The sequence below is a fragment of the Gavia stellata genome, chromosome 14, assembly GCF_030936135.1.
Source record: "Gavia stellata isolate bGavSte3 chromosome 14, bGavSte3.hap2, whole genome shotgun sequence".
NCBI lineage: Eukaryota > Metazoa > Chordata > Aves > Gaviiformes > Gaviidae > Gavia > Gavia stellata.
This window is the reverse complement of record NC_082607.1, coordinates 2336158-2361715: the sequence shown is the minus strand read 5'-3', so window position 1 is coordinate 2361715 and position 25558 is coordinate 2336158. Positions and strand designations below refer to the sequence as shown.

The window sequence follows — 25558 nt, the reverse complement described above, 5'->3', positions numbered from 1 at the left end:
ATTTTGCTTTGCAGAATTCTGTATATCTCATATGGTAACATTTTTAATGTTAGCTGTCGAAGTATGATTTGGATTTATTTAGCAGGTTCTTGCTCATTATAGAGTTTACTCGTATTGATGACTGATAAGAAAAATGCCTTGTAGGAAAAAACTTAATAGAACTAACTGAATAGCTTGAAAGAAAGAATTGAGCTAGGCGAGGATGATCACTTAAGAAGAACAGAAGAGAAACTTGTCCTTTTTAAGAAAATAAAACTCTATAAATCTTAGTGGTACTGAATATTTTCTGTATCCGGTTTTTACTGCTGCAGAAGCCATCCTTCATTCTGCATCAGCCAGTAGCCACAGTGGTGGCAGCCATGCTCTCCCTATTTTCATACTGAATTAATGCTGTTAAATATTTCCGTATGTAGTTACTGATTTATTTCTTCTTTAAATTATTGATTTCCTTAGAAACAATGTAGCATCTGGGGAGGACAAGGTGACTAAACTGAAGGTTACTATGGTGGCTTGGGATAGATACGATGCCACTGTCATCACTGCAGTCAACAATTTCCTTCTCAAAGTGTGGAACTCATCCACAGGGCAGCTTCTTCATAGCTTATCTGTGAGTAAAATTCAAGTGGGTAATCCCAAATCGTTAGAGTTCAACTCTGAAATTGATTTGAGGCTAAGCTGCATCATCATTCCCCCTGACAAGAAGCATTTTGTCCTGAAGTATGCCACCTGTCTTATGCTTACTGGGAGGAGTATATGTCGTGGGGAAGGGAGCTGATGACCAAAATGCTGCTGGTGATCGCTGGCTGACAAGGGAGCCCTTTGGAGGCCACCGGTTGTGCCCGGATTAGAGGGCTGCAGCTGTCCTTGCTGCTGCTTTCTCCTTCCTCCCCATCCCTCTCCATCGCAGCTGTTCTGAGCTACAGTCTGAGGCACTTACAAAGTGGGCAGTGATAATGCCAAGCCTCTGACAGAAATGTTGACTAAGCACAGACAGAGTTCTAGTCTAAGATCTGGTAAATTGAGCTGTCATGGATGACTACCTGGACTGAGATGTCCTCACACTAAATACTCGCACGTTTGGAGACATTACATGGAGAAACATTACTTTCTTTTTCACCCTGCTTTCATTGCAGGGTCACGATGATGAAGTTTTTGTTCTGGAGGCCCATCCATTTGACCAAAGGATTGTACTTTCAGCGGGTCATGATGGAAATATTTTTGTTTGGGATATAGACAAAGGAACAAAAATTCGCAATTACTTTAACATGGTAAGAATGATGAGGGAAGGGTGGGGTTTTTTTCACATTCGTATAAAACTGGTCGTGAGACAAAAACAGATTTCAGTATGTATCTATTGTGATCAATGTTACAACAGGGTTAGGGGAAAACTTCTGCATATTAAAAACAAAACCCTGTACTCTTCAGTAAGCAATACCAAAGTATGTTTTTGCATATTTTAAGTGTAGCAACAAGTTTTTAATGGATCTGTTACATCTGAATATTATTCATGTGTATGGGTATGGTTATACCATGCAAAAGATTATAGTGACTCCCAAGGTAGAGCAATGAAAACCAGTAAGCCTGTGTGTTGTAGCGCAGTGGTCTGGGAAACGGTATGGTTGGCTCGGTGCTGCATTGATCTTAACATGCGCAGTGCCAGGTTTGTTGGTTTGATTCCAGTGCTGAGCAAACGCAGCTGTACTGCTTCAGGACCTGAGCTAGCCTCCTGGCACGTGGGGCTGTGAAACCTGCTTGTACGAAGCCAATACATGTCTGAGACCTTTGGTGTAGGCTTGCCTTGTGTCTTCCATTAATGTAAAATGTAGACTTCTAGGTGGTTGTTTCAGAACATACATTAAAAGTTGCACTTGCGAAGAGAAAATACAAGGTTTTGACTTCTTTGTTCAGTGAAACTTTAATAAATAAGTGGAAAAAAATGTTAGTGTAAATCAGTCTTGAGTGAGATGAGAATTTACACAGAATTAGGATTAAATGCTTCATGAAGCACAGGTGCAATTTTCGTAAAAATGCTTTTATAGAGAATGCACAATTGTGAAAGGAATGATCTGTGCTTCTGTACAGATTGAGGGCCAAGGCCATGGAGCTGTTTTTGATTGCAAGTTCTCACCAGATGGACAGCATTTTGCCTGCACAGACTCTCATGGACATCTGCTACTATTTGGTTTTGGATGCAATAAGTATTATGAAAAGGTAGGTTGAATGAATTTTAAACTCATCTGTGTCTTGGCCTGATTTTGTCTTAGAAATATTTGTGTTACAGTTTATTCGCTTGCCCTGTCCCAGACAAAATAGTAATTAGATCATGAAGCAGTTGCTGTTTACCTAAATCAAAAAGATTTAGACAAGAGAATCTCTAGACAGGGGAACAAAGCATTAACTTCTATCTATTCACCTTTGTTGTCATATTTTACTATTGAATTTTTGCATCAGGCCTTGGTAATAAAATACATTTGTGGTAGGAATCTGTTCTCTGTCATAACATTTCTTCTGCTGATCCTAAGTGTAGGAGTTGTGGTTTATGGCTATGGGAGCCATTCCAAAGCAGCAAAACAGCTGCAAATGGCCATTGATTTATTTACTGAATTGCTTTTCTTGCAGATTCCAGATCAGATGTTCTTCCATACGGATTACCGGCCACTGATCCGTGATGCAAATAACTATGTGTTGGATGAACAGACTCAACAGGCTCCACATCTTATGCCTCCACCATTCTTGGTGGATGTTGATGGAAATCCTCATCCCACAAGATTCCAGCGGCTGGTGCCAGGGAGGGAAAACTGCAAGGATGAACAACTTATTCCTCAGCTGGGATATGTAGCTAATGGTATGCTGTCTAAAACTTGTGCATAATACATGTATTGCACAGTATTGGGCACCAGCTCAGTAGGACGGTACTATAAGGATTTGTTTGTCTCAGTTGTCTTCTGAAACTAGTGGTTTAAATTCAGTGTAGAGGTAGAAGAGGAGATGGGGTGGCTTTATGGCATAAAGGAAGTGTATGGAATCAACTTGACTGGAGGCAAGATGAGGAGACTGCAGTATGCCGAAATCTGTGGGCTTCTATGACAGCATGCTTAAAGAATTGTCCCATAAACCTCTATGTAACTATGGATGTGAGTAAGGAAGCAGGAAGGTAAGAAAGACATTGAAGAAACAGCTTTTGTTTTTTAAAGCAGATTTTTTTTCTTGTGGATATAAACTTTTGCAAAAAGAGATCTTCCGTTATTACCTACTGAAGCATAATTTCTTTCTGCTGTTTCTAGGGGTTTATGTTTGTATTTTATGTGTGGTCTGTAATTTCAGGTTTTTATTGTAACTTCTCTTTTAAACTTTGCCTCCGTTTATTACATGAGAGCAGAAGGCCAGCTGGTGATCAGATGTTTTGCAGAGCAGGCAAATAATTGTGCACAATTTTAAATTTGATTTTTTTCTATGGTATTTAGTAAAACAGAAATTAATCATTTTATAAGCAGTCGTGGCTTTGTTCTTGTCAAGGTGATGGTGAAGTAGTTGAACAAGTCATTGGGCAGCAAACTAATGACCAAGATGAGAGTATCCTTGATGGAATGATCAGAGAGCTACAGAGGGAACAAGATCTGAGGCTCATTAATGAAGGAGAAACTCTTCCAAACCCTCCACTCAATAGATCCCACTCTGTTAATGGAGGTAAGCGTCCCTTCTTTACCTCCATCATTTCTTTTCCTAAAGCACAGTAAGGTACTAATCAAAATGTGTTAATGTAAGTTCTGGGACTATGTCTTTGAGGATGCTTTTCTCTCTTGTTCTTATACACATTGTTAACCTGTGTGGAGCAGTTGCACATTCTGCTGATGCTAGCAGAGGAATTACAAGTTTAAGGTGCAGCTTGAGGGCACACAATGGACTAACTGGGCTGTATCTGCTTACCTAGAATTATTAGACTGTAATTATTTCTGTTATAAAACTTTCCTAAAAAATAAAGTTCACTGCATTGTCTTGATGTCACTCAGTCACTGCAGAGATGATACTTTTGTAACTGCATAATGTCAAGATAATAGTATATAATTAGAGAATGTCAATGGAATACAATGTTGTGACAGACTAATGGCTTCCTGTTGCAGCATAAATGCTAGGGCTGAGCATCAGTGTTTATAAAATAAACATGTCTGCTCTGTCTCGGTGTTTCCTTAGAAAGCCTGAGATTATGCTCCTGGTAAGTGTTCTGCTCCTGTGATTTTATTTTTAATACACAAAGTGATTAAAAATTTAAAACAAACTCAATCAGATGCGAACAGCTGACTGTGAGGCAGCTGACTGAGTGCAGTTGATGTAAGAGAGCAGATGCTGTGGACTTGTGCTGCAAGTCATCCTGAGCTTTTAAAACATTTACATCCGCTAATAAATTAGTTCTGGGTTAAATGACTGATTACACATGTTTGAATTAGATTTCCTGGCACAGCTCATTAGGATTGCTAGATTTGGAGTTGCTTGTCTTTAAATTCAAGAAGTAGGAAAAATATTAGTGAAAAATGCTGAAAATACACTTTTGCTTTGATCTAAATTGGTATTGTCAAGAAAGTGGCCTAGAAGCCAGCTTCAACTCACAAGAAGTCTTTTGTGCTTCTTGTGATGGGTTGATGCGTTGTGCAATCCCAGTTCTCAGTTTTATTTCTATGTCCCTGTAGTTGTGTGAAAGGGAATTTCCAGATATGAGTGGTATAGAAATTAAGGTAGTTACCTCACAGAACTTGCGCTGATCAGTGACTTTGCTACGTGAAATGCCCATTTGTGTGAGTTAATTAGGGTATGTATAAAGTAACTGATATTTAAATAGCCAGATATTTTATATAGGTTTGCACAACCGTGAATGCAATTTATTCATGCGCTTAACCATATTTATGCATGTGGAAATTGTGTTGATGCATTCCCAAATGATGAGATAAATTAAGGCAATGATGGCAGTGAGTCTGATATTATCGGCCTTTTTGTCTCACTTTGCTACCTAAAGCGTCTGTTTTCTCCTGAGTATGTAGCACTGCTTTGTTGTGATGAAAAGCCCAGAGAAGGAGCAGTGCCTGTGGCACAGTAGATAAGCATTACAAATACAGAACAAATGGAGGTACAACAGAAACCTTAAACCTTGCAGCAGTCTATTATTTTACATGTCAACTTCATCTCTTCTTGTACCATAGAATTTAAGATTCATGATTTCAGAACCCTTAAACAGTTGACAGGACTTTGATTTGAAGGTCACTTAAGTGCCTTTAAAAGTTTTCTCGTAGATTATATTCTTTGCTTGCCTCAGATGTCTCTGAGATATAGCAAGCCACAGTGATGTTACAGTAGCACACTCATCTCCAGTAGTCCAAGGCCAATACACAAAAATGTTCATCTGAAGCAAAAGACAAAGCCACTTAACATAGAGTAAGTGTTGTTTGTTGCCAAAAAGAAGCTCCATGCAATCCTTAAGCTTTAAATTCTAGATTTTATTGATGTTCATAGAAGTGAAGAAAACCCTTTTTCATCCTTAGCACTTCGAAGTCCAGGTTTGGATGTTACATCTCCACCAAACGTTGGTCTCCGGAGAAGCGGTCAGATTGAAGGGGTCCGGCAAATGCATCACAATGCTCCCCGAAGTCAAATGGCAACCGAGAGAGATCTCATGGCGTGGAGCAGGAGAGTAGTGGTGAATGAGCTTCCTCCAGGCATCAGCAAGTAAGATGCTAAGTGAGGCAGGGGAAAAAGATTAAATTGTATAACATTTAATGATTCTTCCATGCACCTGTGATGAGTTTTAAAAAATTATTTTTCAGAAATGTGTTGGCTTTTGGGCGTTGGTTGGTTGGTTTGATTATTTTGAAATCCGGATATTAGGATTAGAGTGGTAGCCTCAGCCGGAGAGTTGTGAATAGTAATTCCTTCTCTTCACAATTGAATTTTTCTTCAGTTGTTCACATACTACATTTTTCCTGAAGCTTTATTTAAAAAAACAGAAAAATAATTTTAATACATGTTAATTTTCTTGAAAATAATTATGCATGCCTAAGTAACAAGTTTGCTTCCTTAAGTTGTGGTTCCAGGAGTGAAGTATGTGTGGATGCTGCTAGGAGGACTTGTGCACAGATTTCTTATGGCAAGGGAACCAGAAGTATTTTAATGTGTATATTAACGAAACTGTCAACTTACATGATGATTTATTGAATAAAATGGATGTTTCCTATGTATAATTAGGGTCCAGGAAGAATGTCGAGCTGCCAAAGGTGAAATTGAAATTAATTTATACACTGTTGAAAAGAAGAGAAAGCCATCCCACACCTTACAACGGGTGAGTTAATTCAGTAGAAGAAAGAACCTGGGTGTGAAGCAGTTCTGAGCACTGAGCAAAAAAAAGAGAAACAAAAAAGCCCCAAACCAATTTTATTGAATGGTTTAGAAGATCAATAGTACTAATTGGTTCTCTGGCTCTCTCTCTTCCTTCTGTAACTGTAATTTGTCTGTCTTTATATTGTAATATGCAAATGGCAGTGGTAAATCTCTTATCTTTAAGGCTTCAGTAGTGGGGAGATGCTGGGAAAGGAAACGAGCAGAGCCACAGTGGATGTTCAGTTTGACTTGTGGAAACTAGGAGAATTATTAGACGTGCCACAGTTATTTTTAAGTGGCTAGCTTTTATCTTATCCAGAGACTGCAGGTATTTTTTAGAAAAAATTCTGTTTCTCCATAACTTCCTTTCTAAGGGCTGCTACTTTAAAAAGTAGATGTTGATGTTGAACCAAAACCACCCATCTGTGTGTGCACTGAAATGAACCACAAGTGTGTAAAAAAAAATATCTTTTCTAATTCTAGATTCCCTAGTTGTCATTTGTAAATGTGATACAATATACAGTCACTTTAATAAGGGAGTTTTTAACTGTGTAATTCATTATTAAATCTCTAATCTTTTTCTTTTTGTCCCTTCTGTCCTGTGATAAAAGAACGATTACCAACCAGGAAGTGGAAGGTCTTTGAGAAGAAACCAACGCAAACGCCAGCACGCCTACCAAACACGCTCCACGATAGAACACAATCAGCAAGGAGCAAGTCAAAATGCACGTGCACGGGAAGAATCAGACAGCTCCTCAGAGGTCTGATACGTCAAGTGATTCTTTCAATAGGTTCCCTGCTCACAAAGAGGGTGGTTTGACAACAGATGTGCTGAGAGCACTGTTACCATTAAGGCGCTGAGTTTCTCCACCTCGGAAGAAACACTCAAATCATTGAGTCATTTGGATTTGTGGTGTTAGTGTAGTAAGTTGATCTTGGAGAGAGGAGGATCATTTACCTCAATGCCAGTACAGTATTCAAAACTAGCTTCAAACAGGCTGTGTATTTCCGGAAATCTGAAACATTTTCAAGTAAATTTAACTGGGTTGTGTTAAACCACTTGCTCTTTTGGGATTTCACACTGCACATATATTCTAGGTCACAGTCAGTACTTTGATTTTGTCTGCATCTGTAGACTGCTATTGAAAGAGATTGAGTATTGGTATTAATAATGGATATCGGCGAGGGAAGAACTCAAAATATACCAGATTAAATATAACTTGTTCTCGTTAAGGAAGCATGCAAAGTAAAAAGAGACTGAACATTGTCACTTTGTAAATGCATTGAACATAGAGAATAACTGTAAAGCTGGTCACTTGGCACTAAAATTTATTAATAAGAACTCATTCTGAGGTTCTAATACCATTAAAATTCACATACCTTTCTATAGAAGTTATATAAGCATATAGTATAATATTAATTAAGATACCGAAAGAAATCATCGACTGACTTTAAGCTAAACCAGTCCTTAAATACACAGCTTTCCTCAGGTGCGACAAGTCATACAACCTGCATGCAAACAAAAATGATACGTTTTAAACTTGGCCCAAAAGTGAAACCTTTTGTTTTTAATACAGGAAGACGAGACTGTTGGCACAAGTGATGCATCTATGGATGATCCTGTGGCAGCATGGCAAAGTGAAAGCAGTTCCAGGTACCTTTACTGCTCTCTTAATTGTTAACATTGGTTGATTATATAATTTAGGTAAGACAATTGATATTGTGGTACTGTGACTACAAGTCAGTATAGATTTGTTACACCTTGTGACAGATTGAGGCAAAGTGTACGCTTAAGTAACCAACAAAATTTGTGGAGTCTGTGAACGGAAAAATGCTTTTATGTAGTTGAGTGACTAAGTAATTGTAGAAAACTTTATAACAGTATTTAACAGAAAACCAGTGTGAAAAATTCTTAATTTTGAAGACTTGACTTTTTTTTCCAGTTCTTCGTGAAGCATTTTGTATTGTATTTTTTTGTGGTTTTTTTCCTTGGAAAGTCAAGAACAATTTTGAAAGACCATTTGTAAGAAAATGTTGCCTTTATTTAAGAACTGCTTGAAAAAAATCAATGCCAGTTAGTCATATGCAATAGAAATATTGATAGAAGTGCATACGTATCTTCTGTTCATACTTCAGTATTTCCTAATTTTTCTGTTGTCAATATGTATTTGTGCACAATTTCTACAGTCTCTTTTCTTATTTTTAATGTTACGCTTTTATGGCTGGAAGGGCCGTGAGCTAATATAAATTCTGTATGTGTGTTATTTGGATATTAAAGAAGACAGAACTGTATTTTTAGAAGATTGCTCTAGTTTTCTAAATTTTTCATGCATTTTGTGAAGTCAGTTCTTAGGAAGTCAGTCTATGAATCAGTGAGATAATTAGTATGAAAATAGGTATCAACCATAACTGTGGTTTTACCGTGAGTTTGCAATTGATAAAATAATTTGCTGAAATACACAAACTAGATAGCACTTAGGTTTTCTTTAAAGTCAAATGAGAATGTGCTGATCCTGACATCTGTTCCACATAACCAGAAGAACAGGTTGATTGTTTGGACCTTTCACTCCATTGTGTGAAAACTGAAGTGCTGTTTTCTCTCTTACAACTTTTTATTATCTACAGTGATTCATCGAGTGAATATTCTGACTGGACAGCAGATGCTGGAATTAATCTCCAGCCTCCAAAGAGACAAACCAGGCAGGCAGCTCGGAAAATCTGTAGTAGTTCTGAAGATGAAAATGTGAAGGGAACAAAAGGACTGGAGCCAAAACGAAGGAAACTTAAACAGCCTAGAAAAAAGGTCAGCATTTTTAATTTTTGAGGGTCTTTTTGACCTTATGAATATACATTTTTTTGGAGTGGTTGTTTTCAGAGTAAAATTTTTCACAAACAAATATACAGTAAGAAAGATGCTATAGGTAGCACAATAATTGTAACACCAGAGTAATTTTGTTTTGATTTGGTGCTGTGGTGACGTAGATGTACTTCCATTTTCGTGCAGGTAGCTCTCCATTACAGGTGGGATGTTTTCTCCTAGGTTTATGCTCTTCACTGCAGGTAGATTGACTCCAGGTGGCTTTGGTGTAAAATTATAATGCATCTGTATTGTATCTACATTGTCAGATTTATTTTTCCTAGTATTTTTTAAAGAAGACGTTTAGAATATTTCTAAGGAAAGAAATGTGTAATCTCTTTGTTCGTGAACCTTTTAATCTTCCATTATATTGATAACAAACATGTCTTACTGCCTATTATTTAGTTGAGGTTTTTGGGAAGTTGCCATTCCAGCATGTGCTTTGCCCTTACATCTAGTTATCTTTAGTAAGTGCTGTATGATCAGTTCTGTTCATATGCTTTGCCATAGTAATTACAACTTGTACTCTAAATTTAATGTAATATATTTAAGAAACCAAGTGGACTGCTTTCGATGGAAGGTGAACCCAGTGAAGAATGGCTTGCCCCACAGTGGATCTTGGATACTATACCCCGCCGCTCACCTTTTGTCCCACAAATGGGAGATGAGGTAATGAGTGTATTGATGCTGAAATTCCCACCTAGGCTGATGAACTTGTTTTGGTCAGGGCTATTAAATTTAGTGATATTTGCAGTGAATGGTGCTCAAGATAGGCTAAGTTTTGATAACTTTTTTTTTTCTTGGAAACCAGTTGCTTACAGATAGCTGTCCTATGTCTCTTTTTGTGCACATGTAACTTATGAGTAGCAGTAAGAATAGATTGTGCTTCTTCAGAGAAACCTGCATACTTCTTAATGATCCCAAGTTTGAAAGCACATAGCAGGTGCTGCTTTGGGGGCTGATATAAATATTTTTCAGGAGAAGAGTGTTTTATAATGAAATAAAGAAGAGTACAGTATGTTCTGAAAGGGATGATGCCTGATGTGTTTGTAGAAATTTTAGAATAAACAGGAAGAGAACTATCAGTAAAATAAAATAAACTTGGTTGGGTTTTTTTTAATTTTCTTTTAAGATCATATACTTCAGGCAAGGCCATGAAGCTTATGTGCGGGCAGTAAGGAAAGCAAAAATTTACAGTATTAACATGCAAAAACAACCATGGAACAAAATGGAACTCAGGGTAAGTTAAACAAATACTTCAAAGAGCTGACTGTCTCTGTAGTGTTAAATTGACATTAAAAACCAGTATGAAAAATATGAAGAAAGCATTACTTTAAAATGTTGATATCAAAATTAAAATTGTAAATCTTAAAATTAGTGTTTTCATTAACACAAAGCCTTTACATCTGTTCAGTTCCTCATAATAGAAAGCCAGAAGGTTATTAAAGAATGTGAAAGTTCATCTAGTGTGGTATTCTTGCCTGATAGATTAAAAAAGGTAGAATATTAAATTAAAAAAAAAAGAGTGAGAGTAGTTAAGCACTACTAAGGGTTGTCCAAGGAGAGCATGGGATCTCCATTCTCAAAGACTTCTCAAAGCTCAGCAGGGCAAGCTCTTAGTGGCTTGATCTAACTTAGACGTTAGCCCTGCTGCAAGCAGGATGTTGGACTTGATGATTCTCAGGGGTCACTTTCAACCCAAATTATTTTATGACTCTATTTTTTTTTTTCCTTAACGCTAACTCATGCAGAACTCACCACTCAAAAGCTGTTTATGGTTATATTGACACTCTGCAATGACCTGAACATCTAGGTTCTATTTGTTGTTTTAAACGCTATGGTAAGAAGACAGACATCATGGTGTAAAGACCTAAATGTATGCACAAGCTCTGTTAAACAGTGGATCTAGCTAAGCATATAATTGTCTGTGTTCTCAAATTCTTGGAAGGGCAAGGCAATATCTTACAACATATTTTTACAAAATAAAAGTATTATGGATTGCTTGGGTAGATACTAGATTCACATAGCTCTGTGGATTTTTCTTATCCTTTTGTTTGAACCGCTGAGTCCCTTAATACTTAATTCACAGTGTCGCCATATTTTTTCTGCTTTACTTAGATTTCATATCAAGATAAGAGCGCATATATATGCTAATATTCATATATGTGTATGCCAGTGGTTCTATTAATGAAAATAATTGCTTTACTGGAAAAATATCCAGTTAATAGTCCTAGGTATTCAGTGATTCCAGCTGTAATCTTCAAAGGCATCATCAGTTTGTAAGGAAAAGGAAATAGCGTTTCACTTAGGACAGAGATCTTACCACTGGCTGATTGTTTGACAGGACGTGAATAGAAAGCCTATTGTTGAATTTCCGCTTTAAGAGGAAGAATTTCCTCTTATTTCCCCTGTATGTTGTAGCAAGGGTGAGAGGCCCTGGGTTTGGTCAGGTATAACCTTTGGTGCCGTCAGTGTGGTTAAAACCAGAGTGGGTATGTTCCTTAGAACCTTATTACAGAAGTTAAATAATTTGTGGCTATCCTGTCACAAATGTACAAGCGAATGAGCATTTACATCTTCTTCATTTTACTTTTTAGGGTGACTGTGATTGATTTTTAGTATTTGGAAAAGAAAACGTCTGTGGCTGAAATTACCTGGGCTGTAGAATGGAAAAATATTTGGTTTTTATTAATATATTTAGTACTTTATCATGGATGTTTTTGTTGTTAGCAAGTTAAAATAATACTGTTCCATGCTTATTGATAAATAGGAACAAGAATTTGTGAAGACTGTAGGAATTAAATATGAAGTTGGGCCTCCTACACTCTGCTGCTTGAAGCTTGCATTCCTAGATCCAATCACTGGCAAAATGACAGGAGAATCATTTTCCATAAAGTAAGTAACTGAAATGCTGATGACATTCTTCAAGAGATTTTCTTGCAGTTTAGAAGCTTCCCCTTCCTCCTTTCTGTTTTTCTCTTGCAAGGCATGATGAAGGCATTAGTTAGTTATTACGCCAAACTTGAAAACAAAATGCATGAAATTTTGTGTTTGGAGACAGTCTGTGTTGTACATGTGGAACTATGTTTATGGGTAACAGAAGCAATTTTTTTTGTCTGTTTCATGAAGGTACCATGATATGCCAGATGTTATTGACTTCCTTGTGCTGCATCAGTTTTATAATGAAGCCAAAGAAAGGAACTGGCAAATAGGTGACTACTTCATTTCCACTTCCATATGTTTTACAACATTTCTGCATCTGTTTAATAGGATACAGCGTCTCTATTACACGATGTAAAGGACCATAGCACACATGATACTATAGTGATCATGTTTGCTGCAATTCCTGTAGCAGAAAAAAAAGAGAAATGAGAGAAACTGTTACGAGGCCTGTGATAGCAGAAGGATCTACTGTTATATTGTGATCTGAGGCATGGAGGCAGCTGTGACTAATTACTAGAGATGTGAAAGTCCTCGCTTTAGAGGAAGGGCCTTGATTCCTGTAGTGCAAAATGTAAGAATCGAAGTAGTGCATTTATGAAGGATGAAGTGGGTTCTCTAAAAAGAAGTATTTAACAATTATTTATGTTGTTCTTTCGCTGAATGCAATCTTTTTCCTTGTAGGGGATAGATTTCGCAGTATAATAGATGACGCTTGGTGGTTTGGAACTGTGGAGAGTCAGCAGCCTTTCCAGGCAGAGTATCCCGATAGTTCCTTCCAGTGCTACTCTGTTCAGTAAGTATTTATGTAGCTGTAATGTGTCACACGTGTTTACATGCTCTGGGTCTTATAGATGTTTACATGCAACTTATATATGTACCTTAAGAACTAGGATAATTTTTCCCATTTAAATACATAATCAGCCACTTTGGTTTTATTTATTTAATTATGAACTTATTCATAAAACAATGCTTTTAGTGTAAACAGCAGTGCAGTGAATGTATAGGAGATAGCAGAGAAAAATAAGGAGTTGGCATGTAGCTAGTGACATGTCTTGTTTCTAATAGGTGTGAGCTTTTTGTTTTAAGTCTGGTAGAGAAAAGTTGTATAAGTTAGAGCTGAATATAACGATACATTTGAATGTATTTTTTTTAATAGCTGGGACAATAATGAAAGAGAGAGGATGAGTCCGTGGGACATGGAACCAATTCCAGAAGGAAGTAAGTGTGTGTTGAATGCATGTCCGTATACAAAGTAAATAGCTTTTTGCCACTGCTAGTACTTACTATTGTTGAATTCTTCATATTTAGCTGCTTATCCAGAGGAGGTTGGTGCTGGAGTTCCTGTGACTCCAGATGAGCTGACAGCACTTCTCTACAAACCCCAGGAAGGAGAATGGGGGGCCCATTCCAGAGATGAAGAATGTGAACGAGTAATCCGGGGGATTGAGCAACTTCTTTCCCTTGGTATGTCTGGAGGGAAGAGGTGGAAGGATTAAGAGTATCGGCATGGCAGCACATGACTGAAGAGTAGATAGGATGGAGTTGGTGTGGAGTGTTTGAAATGTGCTGAACTAAATCATTGAAAAGAGCCTTTTAAATTTCATGTGGTGTCCTTTTCAGTTATACTCCCTTTTTTCTGGGGCTTGACCTGTTTCCTTTCAACTTAATGGGGATTCTCAGTGGGTCATGTCTAAATACGAATGAGCAAAACATTGAATCAAACCCCTCAAAAAACAGCCAAGAAGTCCTCACCAACCATCCTCACCAACAAATACCTTGTAACTAGTTTGTAGCAGTTTAATAGCACGCTATGATTTAAATTCTATCCTATATTTATACACAGGACATGCCTGTATTCTTAGTTTATGTTGCTTGTTGTGGTATTCCTGTTGTAAGGGCATATGCCATGTTGCTTTTCAGCCATACAGGTGGCTGCTGGCATGCAAATCTCAGATGTGATACTTAAAAAATGCTCTTTGAATGGTAGTTAACAGATGGTACAAGAGGAAGAATCCTACTCTTTGGCTAATGATGCATCCAGCTGTAGATCTGTATTGGTTTTGCTGAATTCTTAAAGAAAACCCAGAAACCATTATAAGAAATCAAGTTATCTTATAACTCCCCTTCTGGTATCTTCCGAGGCATCTAAATTATTTTGATCTTTTGCCTTTCAGACATTTCTAATCCCTTTGCTGTTCCGGTGGACCTTAGTGCCTATCCCATGTATTGCACTGTTGTTGCTTATCCAACCGACCTCACCACGATCAGAAGGAGACTTGAAAACAGGTTTTATAGGTCAGTTGGATTTTTATTTGTTTGTAATCTACATTTACTGTAGCCTTGCTGAGGGCACTATGTTTAGCTGAATACCGTGTAATGCCACTTCAGCGATATATTTCTTTGATGATCCAACAGCATAAGATCAGATTCTATTTGGCATTGGGCAAAGTGAGTCTTCCTGACTAATAATTTCTTTTGGCTACGTCGTTAAGGCAAAAGCTGGTATGTCTGGATCTAGAGTGCCGTTTTTGTTTAACATACTGAGCCTTACTCTCTGGATGCATTGTAGGCAGAGCATATTTGCCTCATCTGTATCCCTACTGCCTTTGAAGCAGATGCTTTGCTTGGATTGCAGTTGCCAGAAGTGGGCTCAATAGGGCTGTAAACTGGAAGTCTCAGTTTTTCCAGTTAACCTGGGTATAAAAAATGTCCTGCTCTTTTTTTCCCCTCTGAGGACCACTTTAAGGCTTTCTCTAAGTGGGAGCAGTCAGCCGTCTCCTTCAGTAAGTTTGTTTCCTCTTTTTATTCCATTCATTGCTGATTTGAAGAGGGACATCTTTTTTTCCACAAAGCTGTCGCAGCCTGGCACATTGGGGCAGCCAGCAGTATGCGAACAGAAACCACTTACCTCGGTCTCTGGCAACCTGCTTACCTTGGACCTCGATTACCTGATTCTCTTTTTTTTACTGAGGAATCCTACTGAACTCAAAAGGAAAATAATGCACACCTTCCTCTCCATCACTTTCCTTTTTTTTTTTTTTTTTTAAGGAGAATCTCTGCACTGATGTGGGAGGTACGATACATCGAACATAATGCCAGGACTTTCAATGAGCCAGACAGTCCTATAGTCAAAGCAGCCAAAATTGTAACAGATGTCTTACTTCGCTTCATTGGGTAGGCATGTTTTTTACTTTATAGACCTGACATCTTGAGTTTCTGAGATACTTGATTATGTATTTTTGGCTTTTGTTACTGTCCTGCAGGGATCAGAGTTGTACTGATATATTAGAAATATATAACAAGGTGAAAGCAGAAGACCTAAGCAGTACTGATGAAGAAGAGGAGGTAAGACCGTTAAGTCTGATTGTCAGAACTTCTGGCCTTTTTTAAATTCAGCACCTGGAAGAAGTTTGAGTAAAGATTTTTTTGTTGAGTGTTTTATTTTATGGGTAGTTGCACTGATCCTATTAAGGCCATTTGTGATGCTCACCTGGGGCAATAAGCTCCCTTAAGTAAGTAAAAATGGTTCTTGGAACTGCCTATCTTTAATCTTTTCTCAGTACATGAGGGTTTGTTGTGTGAGGAAGTATTAGTAAGTAAGGGGAATATGAACTGGGGCTCTTACTCAGTCTGCCGAACCAGAAGGACAACAGCTCTCCTATTGTCAGCGAGGCAGCAGAGCTGGTTTTCTTACGTAATTCTGTGTCGTTTCCCATCAGTTGTACCGTGGAGTGAAATGACAGGTAGAAACCAGGTTAGATATCACTTCCTTTAACTTTTTCTCTCTCCTTACACCTTCCTCCCTTAAACACAGTTTGTAAACATTTTGAAATGTGTTGTTTCTGTTGCAAAGAAGTGACCTGTTATAACCTAAGTCACTGGTTTTGTTTTACTTTTTCGGTGTTGCTTTCTAATACATGAGCTAATATAAGTTTAGTTAGGAGGTTTCTTCCTTTCTCCCTTCCCCAAGACGTACTCTATTGTTGTGGTTTTGAAATATTTAAGTTAAACCTGATGCTGCTTGAACACCTATATGCATATGGCTGGTGCTATTTCCTTGGATTTGTATTGAAACTTAAAGTCTACACTACAATGTAATAATTTAATTACTTTTGTAAAACTGAAGATATAACAACGGCATCTATTTTCACAGACTATTAAAACAGTGTTTCGAAGAAAATGGGGGATTTCCCTGACTTAAATAGCAGACCTTCCTTTCCCAACTCAGCCTTCTTGTGCCAGTTGTGAATCTCATCTGTTCCGTGTCAAGCAGTGATCAGAAGGGTCCAAAACTGCTATGATATCACCTTCCTTTCTCTCTAGTCTTTCTAAGAGTATATCTTGGTCTATAATATGTTTTAAAGCAAGAGAGAAATTACTGTCAGATTCTTTGTAGGAACTTTCAAGCAACCACTTCTCCTCTTTATTTTTAATTAGTGGTAGAAAGCTGTGTACAAAGGAGTTTTTGTTGTAACTTCTAAATCCAGATTCTGAAAAGAATATTATATATACTTAATGTAAGTAAGATACTGCATGAAACCTGAATAAACTCAGTATAGCTGCTCAGGGCGTGAACATTTACGCAGGGGAATCCAGGTCTGCAAGACTGCGACTTAGCTGGATCTTAAGGACTGAAAATAAACCATTCGTATTTCTTGCATGTTCATATAGAATTTCTATGGAAGCAAACTTGGAAAAGAGATGAAACAGCTTACCCACCTAATATTTTATTTTTAGGTTATGTAAGTTCTAGTTTGAAGCTAGTTTCTGTTTTGCTTGAACCATTCATTGCATTTGAGTCGTTCAAAATTGTGTTTGTTGTTGGGTGTTTGGTTTTAAACCCTTTTTCCATTGCTGAGGGCGCATACAAGCATGCGTGTGTGTAATCACTACCTTTGCCTTTAGGTGGCAGAAGTAGATGTAGATTCAGACGCTCCAGGAACTTCCTCTGGAAAAAGACGAGTGAGTAAACATTTCTGCTTGGTCTAGGTTGTGAAGGGAGACAGACCAGGTACTGAAATGCTCTTTTAGGTCTGAAATGGTTTAAATTTGTCATAGCCGATAGTCTGTAGAACTAAGTGTGTGAATACAGTTGCATGTGTATTTAAGTGTTGGCAGACTAAGGAAGTTACTGTGCAGGAAAATTTACTTAAACGCTGAAGAATCTTTTTTTTAATTTGATTTGAAAGATTCAATTTTCAATCAAAATTGGATGAAAGCTGACAAAACTCTCAACAATTACCTGAAAGGGGGTTGTGGTGAGGTGGGTGTTGGTCTCTTCTCTGAAGTGACAGGACAAGAGGAAATGGCCACAAGTTGCACCAGGGGAGGTTTAGGCTGCATAGGAGGAAAAATTTCTTTCCTGAGGGAGTGGTGAAGCATTGGAAGAGACTGCCCAGGGAGGTGGTGGAGGCACCATCACTGGAGGCGTTCAAAACACATGTGGACATGGCACTGTGGGACATGGTTTAATGGGCATGGGGGGGTTGGGGTGATGGTTGGACTTGATGATCTTACAGGTCTTTCCCAACCTTAATGATTCTGTGATTCTCTGAAAACCAGCAAGCCTGGATCTGAAATATTGCATGTCTCTCATGGGTTTCAGTGTTTATATATTACCAGAAAAGGCATGTTTCTGCATTTTGCATAATGCATATTGTTGTGCCATCACCTATGCTTTAATCTTACTACAATATTGTTTTTAATTGTGGAAACCTGCTTTGAATCATAACACTAGTAAATTAATAGGAACTTAAAGTGAAAAATCCGAATATTCTGAAAAATTATGAAATACGTCTTTTCCCCTGCAGGTAAGACGGCGACTAAAAAGGCAGCCCATGAAAACAAGTCCTGATGCTTGGAAAGAGCAATGCAAGCAGTTGTTAAACCTGATTTATGAAAGAGAGGACTCAGAACCTTTTAGACAGCCCGTTGATCTCTTCTCCTATCCTGTAAGTACAACTTCCATATTCAAAATTAAAAAAGCCTATTGTTCATCCTTTGGCAAAACATCCATGCTGGGCATGTTTCTAACCTCTCCTTTTCTGAGCTGGAATGCACCACGTTCTGTGCACTGATGTTTTCAGAGAATTATCTGCAGTAACTCTCAAGAAGAAATAATTACTTGAGAGCCACTGTTGTGGACGAACACTTAGGTGTTTTTATTGCTGTAGGATTTGACAGCCTTTATTATTTTCTTGTATATTCTTACAGGATTATCGAGATATTGTAGACACTCCTATGGACTTCAGCACTGTGAAAGAAACCTTGGAGGCAGGAAACTACACTAGTCCCTTGGAATTCTACAAAGATATTCGTTTAATATTCTGCAACTCTAAAGCTTACACTCCTAATAAAAAGTCTCGAGTAAGTAATAAATTTTAATCCCTTCTTTACAAAGACCCTGACCCTACATGGTGAATACAGTGCATGAAATAAGGTCTGTATCTGGAGAGCAAAACACTCCATTGTGAAATAAAAATAAGTAGTATATGGCAATTCTGGGACCTATGGTTATAAATTTGCTTTGTTCTGCTCATGCAGATCACTTCTGAATTTCATTTTCATCTGAACTTTCAGAACTGAAAGCTTCTGAGAAATTGTGTGGTTATTGTTGCAACTATTTCTTTGAATATTTGTAGCAGAAAACTGATCACCAGTTGCTTTTATTTTTTCAATAATTTATTGCTGGAAACAAGGCTATCAGCTTAATAACTGCATATATAGAGAGTAGGATCTTTTTTTAATCTACTGTTAATGCAAGTATTATGCAATATTTCTACTGAGTGCATTATGATACTTAACTTTTTTCTAGTTTACTTAGTATACTTGGCAAGATTTTCGTATGGTGTTGCCTGTGTGTCTAGGTGCTAATCTTTTTTTTTTCTGCATGCAGGAATAGGAATCTGTGTAGGCAGAAAAGATGTATTGGGTTGGAGCCCTAAACAAGATATGGCAAGAGGGAAAGGGGAGATCAAAATGTTAGAATATAGGTATTTTTTATATGAGCTAGGTAAAGTGACTAAGTGTATGACTGATCATGTAAACATGGCTATGTTTGATATGTGTTCCTGTGTGGTGTATTGCCTGTCAGCTTTTCCTAAGCTGCTAAATGATCAAATGATTCTAGAGTTTTCCAGTGGTTTTTAGTGATATTTTGTTTATGCTTAAAAAAATCACAAGTGGCAGGAGGACACAGATGCAGTTTTTACCACTGTTGATGCAAAATAGAATTCAAGTGGTTGATGTCTTCATAATATAAAAGCCGAAAGAATTTTGCCTGTACTTCCAGACGCTAAAGAGAATTGGTGTTGTAATGACCTTATTATTATAAGGAAAAGCTGCATATTAAATAAGATGCTTAAGTTGTGATGAAACACATTATTTAGCATAGATAAGAGTGCTGGTTACAAAGTTGCCTAATATTCGTATGTAGGAACAGGAGCACTTATAAACTATTGAGAAATGCATACCATTTGGGGCTAGACTGAGCTACTGTTACTTAAAGCACAACAATACATAGAATTTTAATATTTCTGTAAAATTTTCATGTGGCACCTGACATGGTGTGACACAAGATTTTATTACACTAGGCGCTGTCAAGCAGGAGAAAGAGCGGAGTGTGCTGCAAAGAGCTTTCAGTGCACGTGTGAACGGTGCTGGATGGGAGGAAGCAGGAGGTTGTGCGACCTTCCTCATCGCTTGAGGAGTAGTAGTCTTAGCTCATCAGTGGAATAACTACTACTCTGTTTTGTGTAAGCAGGGTGATGAGAGTAAGCTTGAAGTAGGATGATGCTGTGGGAGAGGGGACCTCCAGCCGAGTGTTAGCGAGCGTGAGAGAAAGCAGAAAGTTGCCACCGCTGAAGGTAGATTGAACTCTTGGTGTTGAATAAGGGCTGAAAGGTGGGCTGCGGGTAAGGTCTGAAGATAAAGATCAGTAACTTTTGCTTACTTTATTAGAAAGGAAGTATGTAGAGGATTGCAAGAAGACGGGTGATTTGAGGGTGTTTTATGTGTGTTTGATATCAGAGTAAACTTGGTGAGTTAGTTACTGCTGCACGCTCCCTGGGAACTTCCCTGTGTATTAATAACTGAACAGCTTGTGAGCCAACTCCCAAATTACTTTAATAGAGTGGCCCATCAATATCCATTTGCCTAAATATTGTGAAGTGCCTCAGTGAGATGATCCTTGCTGGAGGGCTGGGGCACTCATCTGGGCCTTCTGCCACTGCAGGTTCGTCTACTGCCACATGCGTGTAACAGCCTGAGGTTTTCTAGCCCATTTTACCATCTTTGCAACAGCATCCTGAATGGAGGCGAGAAGGGCAGGGTGCTACGTATCAGAGCTGAAGAAAGAGACATTGCTAAAATATAAGGGTCTGGGCAAAAATTAAGTTACATGAAGGTAAAGAAAGCTGTATACCAAAGAGACTTTATATTCAGACAGACTGCAAGAAATGGGAAGAGATCAGAGTATAAGATTATGATAGCATCTTCTTGATGGTGTTTACACAATTTTCAGAAGACTGGATGCAGCAGAAGGGTATGGGTATGGGGAAGGAATCAAGAACTTCGGTTTATTTATGCTGGTTTGAACTATTTGTTATAACTCATACACATCCAAGGTAAAATCTTGAACAGAAGTAAATACAGCCTGAAATATGGAGAAATAGCCATGAGTGAATTTGTGGATGAGGCTACACAGAGGCAAGGCCTAGAAAGAGGACAGGAAAATGGATTAAAGATTTTGACGTCTGGCTTACAGAAGTTAGGAATGAGGACATTTTAGTTGGCTTCTGTGTGCAGCTCTGTAGGGGTGGTGTAAGGACTCGTCACTAGGGAATTAAAGCAAAAAACAAAGGTGAGGGGGCAGCAAAGTTCAATTGTTTTTCCCTTGGTACTTCAAGTTACCTTATGGTGTGTTTCCATGCTTCATGGAGATCAAAAAAGGAGACTGTATTTCAGTCATCTAGATATCCATTTTCCTTCAACATCCATTTTCCTTCAACTCTGGAGAAATTTTGTACTGTAAGTAATTAAATCCTTTTATGAAAACTCTTTTCTGTTGCGAGAATATGCATGTACCACAGAGGGAAATTATCTGTAAAGAACCTCATAGCTGAATGTCACCGTGAATTTTTCTTTTGTGCTACAAAGTCTGGGCATCTGTATGATATTTTTTGCTGATCTTCTAGTTATTCAACTTCTAATAAGTATGACCGTGCTTTCTCACTTCAGATTTACAGCATGACACTTCGACTATCTGCCTTATTTGAAAATCATATGAAAAATATCATCTCTGAGTACAAGTCAGCAATGCAATGTCAGAAGAGGAAAAGGCCACGGTACCGAAAACGGCTAAGAAGCAGTAGCAGTTCACCGTCAACAAGCAGAGCATCTAGGTAACATAATGATAGCGAGACTTGCTATCAGTGTCATTTGAGATGACAGTGGTAGACATGCCTTTGTGAGTAAGCAGTCAGTAACAGTATTGCTCATTTCCTGATGCAGTTGCTCTTTTGGGTGATAAAATCATGAGCTCAAATTCCATGCTCGATTGTAGTTTGTGCATAATTCTGGTAAGTGAAAGACTATATAATTAGAAATATTCCCTCTGGAGAAAATGGAAGAGCAAGTTTCTTTTTGCCTTTGCTTAGTAACTGTTGAAAAAAGTGTTGTATAATACTTTTCTGACTTCTTTATGATACATTACCTAAGTAAACTGAGTATTTGTTTTAGAAGGTGAGATAAAATCTTGTTCTTGCAAACTCATATCCCTTTATCAAACAGAATGATATTGTCACTATTTTTAGTATTACTACATCTGTGTAAGTACTGGGAAGAGATCATTTGTGTTATGCATTTGCTGCAAAAAACCCAGACACTTTGCAGGGGAAATTGGTTTTGTGTTTGGGTCTTTTGGTACTAACAGTTTCATCTCTTTGGGATATTTTGTGTCTTCAGCCCAAAAGGGAAACAGAAGCAAATGAAGATTCAACTTAAACCCAACCAGAATACCTCACTGCCTTTGACTAGGACTAGTTCTTCAGTTTCATCTCACGGTGAGGAGACATTTTCTAAAATGCATCCTTTCTCTTGCAGCAACTTGTATGTGCAGAATGATGAAAAAGCTGAGGGATATTTAATGTTCAGTTTAAATCTTATATTTGTGAGACACGTGCAAAACCCACCTGTTGAAAGAGCAAGTAGCAAGGTCATGTGAATACGTTGCCTGCAGATTGTGTTAGCTGAACTTGGCCCTCCAGCTGTTGGTAAGTTATAGTAAGGGTTAGAGAATAGGGAACCCGGGTCTGTCCTTGGTAAGAATTAATCTAGTGATAAGAGTCTGGACTTCCTGTATACGGGCTTCTCTCGCACAGCGATTACAAATACATTAAGCTTACTTTGGATTATACCCCAGAGGAATCTGTCTCTTCATGACTGCAGAGGCAGCTTGGTGAGATTAACCTGCTGACTTGGGCTATTAACTCAGGTGACACAACACTTCCCAAAAATGCCTTGCATTCCAACCCTATAAATAGAGGATAAAAATTACTGTGTCACATTGGTGGTGTCCTGTCTAAAGTTTCAGATACAGCAGAAGAACCTCTGGGATCAGCCACAGGTGAAGAGATGGAAGGCCAGCCATCTTCCTCAGGCTCAAATGCACAGAACCGAAGTGGAAATACCATTGATCCAGGGAAAAGTAGACCAATCAGGAGTAAATCTACACCAGTGAAACAAGGTGAGAAATAATAGGTATTCCATTCTTTGAATGACTGGTTTCACTAGAAATGGAAGATGTTGCTTCTGTCTGATGCTCATGATATTCTTGCCCGAGTTTAGCATTACGCTGTATCCCAAACCATACTAAAGAATTGAATTTACCTTACTTTACAGTTCTGTCGTCTCTTGTCTGAAGTGTGGCATGCACAAGATGCCACATGCACTTCAGTGAAGTCCTTTAAAATTTCCCCAGATGGAAAAGCTTGATTGCTCTTAAATTTCTTGAGAATTACAGTTACTTCAGGAGCTACAAAAAGACAAACCAAACCAAAAGAATCCCCACCCCAAAACCTTGTCCTTTTATTAATCAAGTTGAAACCAAAGACGAAAAAAAGTTTAAAAAAAATTTTAAATATTTTTGTCATAATCAAGACTAAGTGGTTGTGATTAGAAGGGAAACACTGTTTGAAAACTGGTATTTTGTTTCTGGGACATGTTAATCAGACTTTCCACTGAGGTAGGCATTGAATGAGCATTGGCTGAAACCCTGAAGCCTTTGTCAAGTCCGTACTACTGTGCTGTAGCAGTGTTGCAGGTGAGCTTTTTGTATCCCATGTTAAAGAAGATATTTAATCTTCATTGTCAGATTCGTAACTCTGAAAACCTGTAATATTTTGGGTCCCAAGCCAGCAAGATATTTTATATATTTTTAAGTTAAGGTGTTCCGCAATCCTCGTGAGCTTTCTTGGGTTACTTACTGTCTTGAGATTGTGCTTGCCACAAGCGTTCCCTGGACTAAGCCTTTTGAGAACATGCATTTGATGGGGAATAAATACTGCTTGCAGAGTGTTACTTAATGTACATCGGTTTGAAATGGATTTTAGAGTTTTTTCTGCCTTGGCACCCTAGGTAGGATTCATGTGACTAAATGTTAGATGTTTGTGTCTAACCTAGTCACTCTGAGTTCCTTTTATTGACTGGATCTTCACTGAACTCTGAGTCAAGAGAGTTTGCAGTCCTTGCTTCCAGATCAGATGACCCGTGTTTACTTTGTCTGATAAATTTTCCCCTTAGAGCACCTGTTTGTCTCCACAGCATTTAAAGGTCGTCTGTGGTGAGTAGTTCAGAGCTGGATCATCCCCAGAGCACACCTCAAAGGCAGATGAGGCGAATCCAACTTCTTGTATCCTGTTGGGCTCAGGCGTGATGATGATAACCGACAGGGTTATTTTGTGTTTGCTTAGATCACTCTCCTGATGGACCACTTACAAATGGTGACGGCAGAGAACCTCGGGCGGGAGTCAAGAGGAAGTTAATAAGTGCATCAGAAGAAGATGAGCATCTGGAGGAGGCGGAGGAAGAGGAAAAGAAGAAGAGAGAATTAAAGGAAAAATCTGCTTTATCTTCATCAGAAAGTGGGGAATCGGGATCTAGTTCAAGTTCCGAAAGCAGAAGTGGCTCTGATTCAGACTCTGAATCAACATCTAGAACAGATCAGGATTACATTGACGGAGACCATGACTACAGCAAAGTTGTGCAATCCAAAAAACCCAAAAGAAAAATCAAAAGAAAACTCACCGGTGGGAAGCGGAATTGGCAGGGCAGAGGGACAGGGAGGAGAGGTAGATGGGGGAGGTGGGGGAGATGGAGTAGAGGGGGAAGAGGTGGTAGAGGCGGAAGAGGCTGTGGCAGAGGAAGAGGTGGTGGCAGGGGAGGAAGAAGAGGCCGAGGAGGCAGAGGAGCCTCGCGAGGAGCCACCAGGGCAAAACGTGCCCGAATTACAGATGATGAATTTGAAAATCTGTTTGGAGGACAATTTGGCGAAAACGTGTTTGGAGGGCGATTCAGCAGACCGCCTCGAATCAAAACAAGGAACGAGGGCAGGAGAACTGTCTTGTACAACGACGATTCTGATAATGACAATTTTGTGCACACCGAGGATCCTTTGAACCTTGGTACTTCCAGGTCAGGCAGGGTGCGGAAAATGACAGAAAAAGCCAGGGTCAGCCATCTCATGGGATGGAATTATTGACAGATGAAAAACTTTGGAACAATTTTAAAAGAACTTCAATGGCCTTCTACTGCAGGGATTTTACCAGAAAATCTACCAAGCAAGTTGTGCGGGGACTCCACTCACGTTTCACAGTGGTGCTTTTCCATTATGTCAGTTTGCGTTTGTTTTAAAACTTCAGATCGCCACACTTCATTGGTCAGAACAAGCCTTATTCATTAGGCCTTAAATTACAGAAATTCTTCCCCACACACTACGAGTTCATCACATTAAAGAGGCTTCCAGCTTCTCAATAAGAACATGACATTTTGCGTCACGATTATGACTTCTCTCCCTTGTTTTGTTTTTGTATTATAGAAATAGCACCTTCTTACAGAGTTTTTATGTGGTTTCTGCCATAAATCCTTATACACAGTAATAATTATAACTTTTGCACAATACACCAATCCTAAAGGCAGCTATAAAATGTTTACAGTTTCTATATTGTAAGAAGGATCTGGATTATTTTAATCTTCCCAGGCCAAACGTTCATGAATTGTGCTGAACTGAAGTATGTCTATACTACAGTTACGGGGTCCTGATGTGCTTTCTATCGGTTCTTTATTCATGTAAAAAGTGACAAAGGGTTGGTGCCTTGTAAATATGTAGCAAACCTTTGA

At 38.5% G+C, this 25558-nt stretch overlaps 1 protein-coding gene across 1 annotated transcript in view; it reads left to right on the top strand.

The window, feature by feature from the left end:
- BRWD3 (bromodomain and WD repeat domain containing 3) overlaps positions 1–25558 on the top strand; it is a 56545-nt gene extending 30987 nt beyond the window's left edge. The window contains exons 14-40 of the mRNA XM_059824622.1: positions 454–607; positions 1134–1268; positions 2083–2211; positions 2620–2845; positions 3517–3687; positions 5532–5715; positions 6232–6325; positions 6975–7124; positions 7941–8017; positions 8989–9166; positions 9773–9889; positions 10353–10460; positions 11991–12115; positions 12350–12432; positions 12845–12956; positions 13320–13381; positions 13472–13627; positions 14338–14458; positions 15212–15337; positions 15427–15508; positions 17069–17125; positions 17974–18114; positions 18377–18529; positions 21401–21564; positions 22127–22224; positions 22749–22907; positions 24133–25558. Coding sequence (XP_059680605.1) covers positions 454–607; positions 1134–1268; positions 2083–2211; positions 2620–2845; positions 3517–3687; positions 5532–5715; positions 6232–6325; positions 6975–7124; positions 7941–8017; positions 8989–9166; positions 9773–9889; positions 10353–10460; positions 11991–12115; positions 12350–12432; positions 12845–12956; positions 13320–13381; positions 13472–13627; positions 14338–14458; positions 15212–15337; positions 15427–15508; positions 17069–17125; positions 17974–18114; positions 18377–18529; positions 21401–21564; positions 22127–22224; positions 22749–22907; positions 24133–24920 — 4150 coding nt within the window. The 3' untranslated portion in view covers positions 24921–25558. The remainder of the gene's footprint in view (positions 1–453; positions 608–1133; positions 1269–2082; positions 2212–2619; positions 2846–3516; positions 3688–5531; positions 5716–6231; positions 6326–6974; positions 7125–7940; positions 8018–8988; positions 9167–9772; positions 9890–10352; positions 10461–11990; positions 12116–12349; positions 12433–12844; positions 12957–13319; positions 13382–13471; positions 13628–14337; positions 14459–15211; positions 15338–15426; positions 15509–17068; positions 17126–17973; positions 18115–18376; positions 18530–21400; positions 21565–22126; positions 22225–22748; positions 22908–24132) is intronic.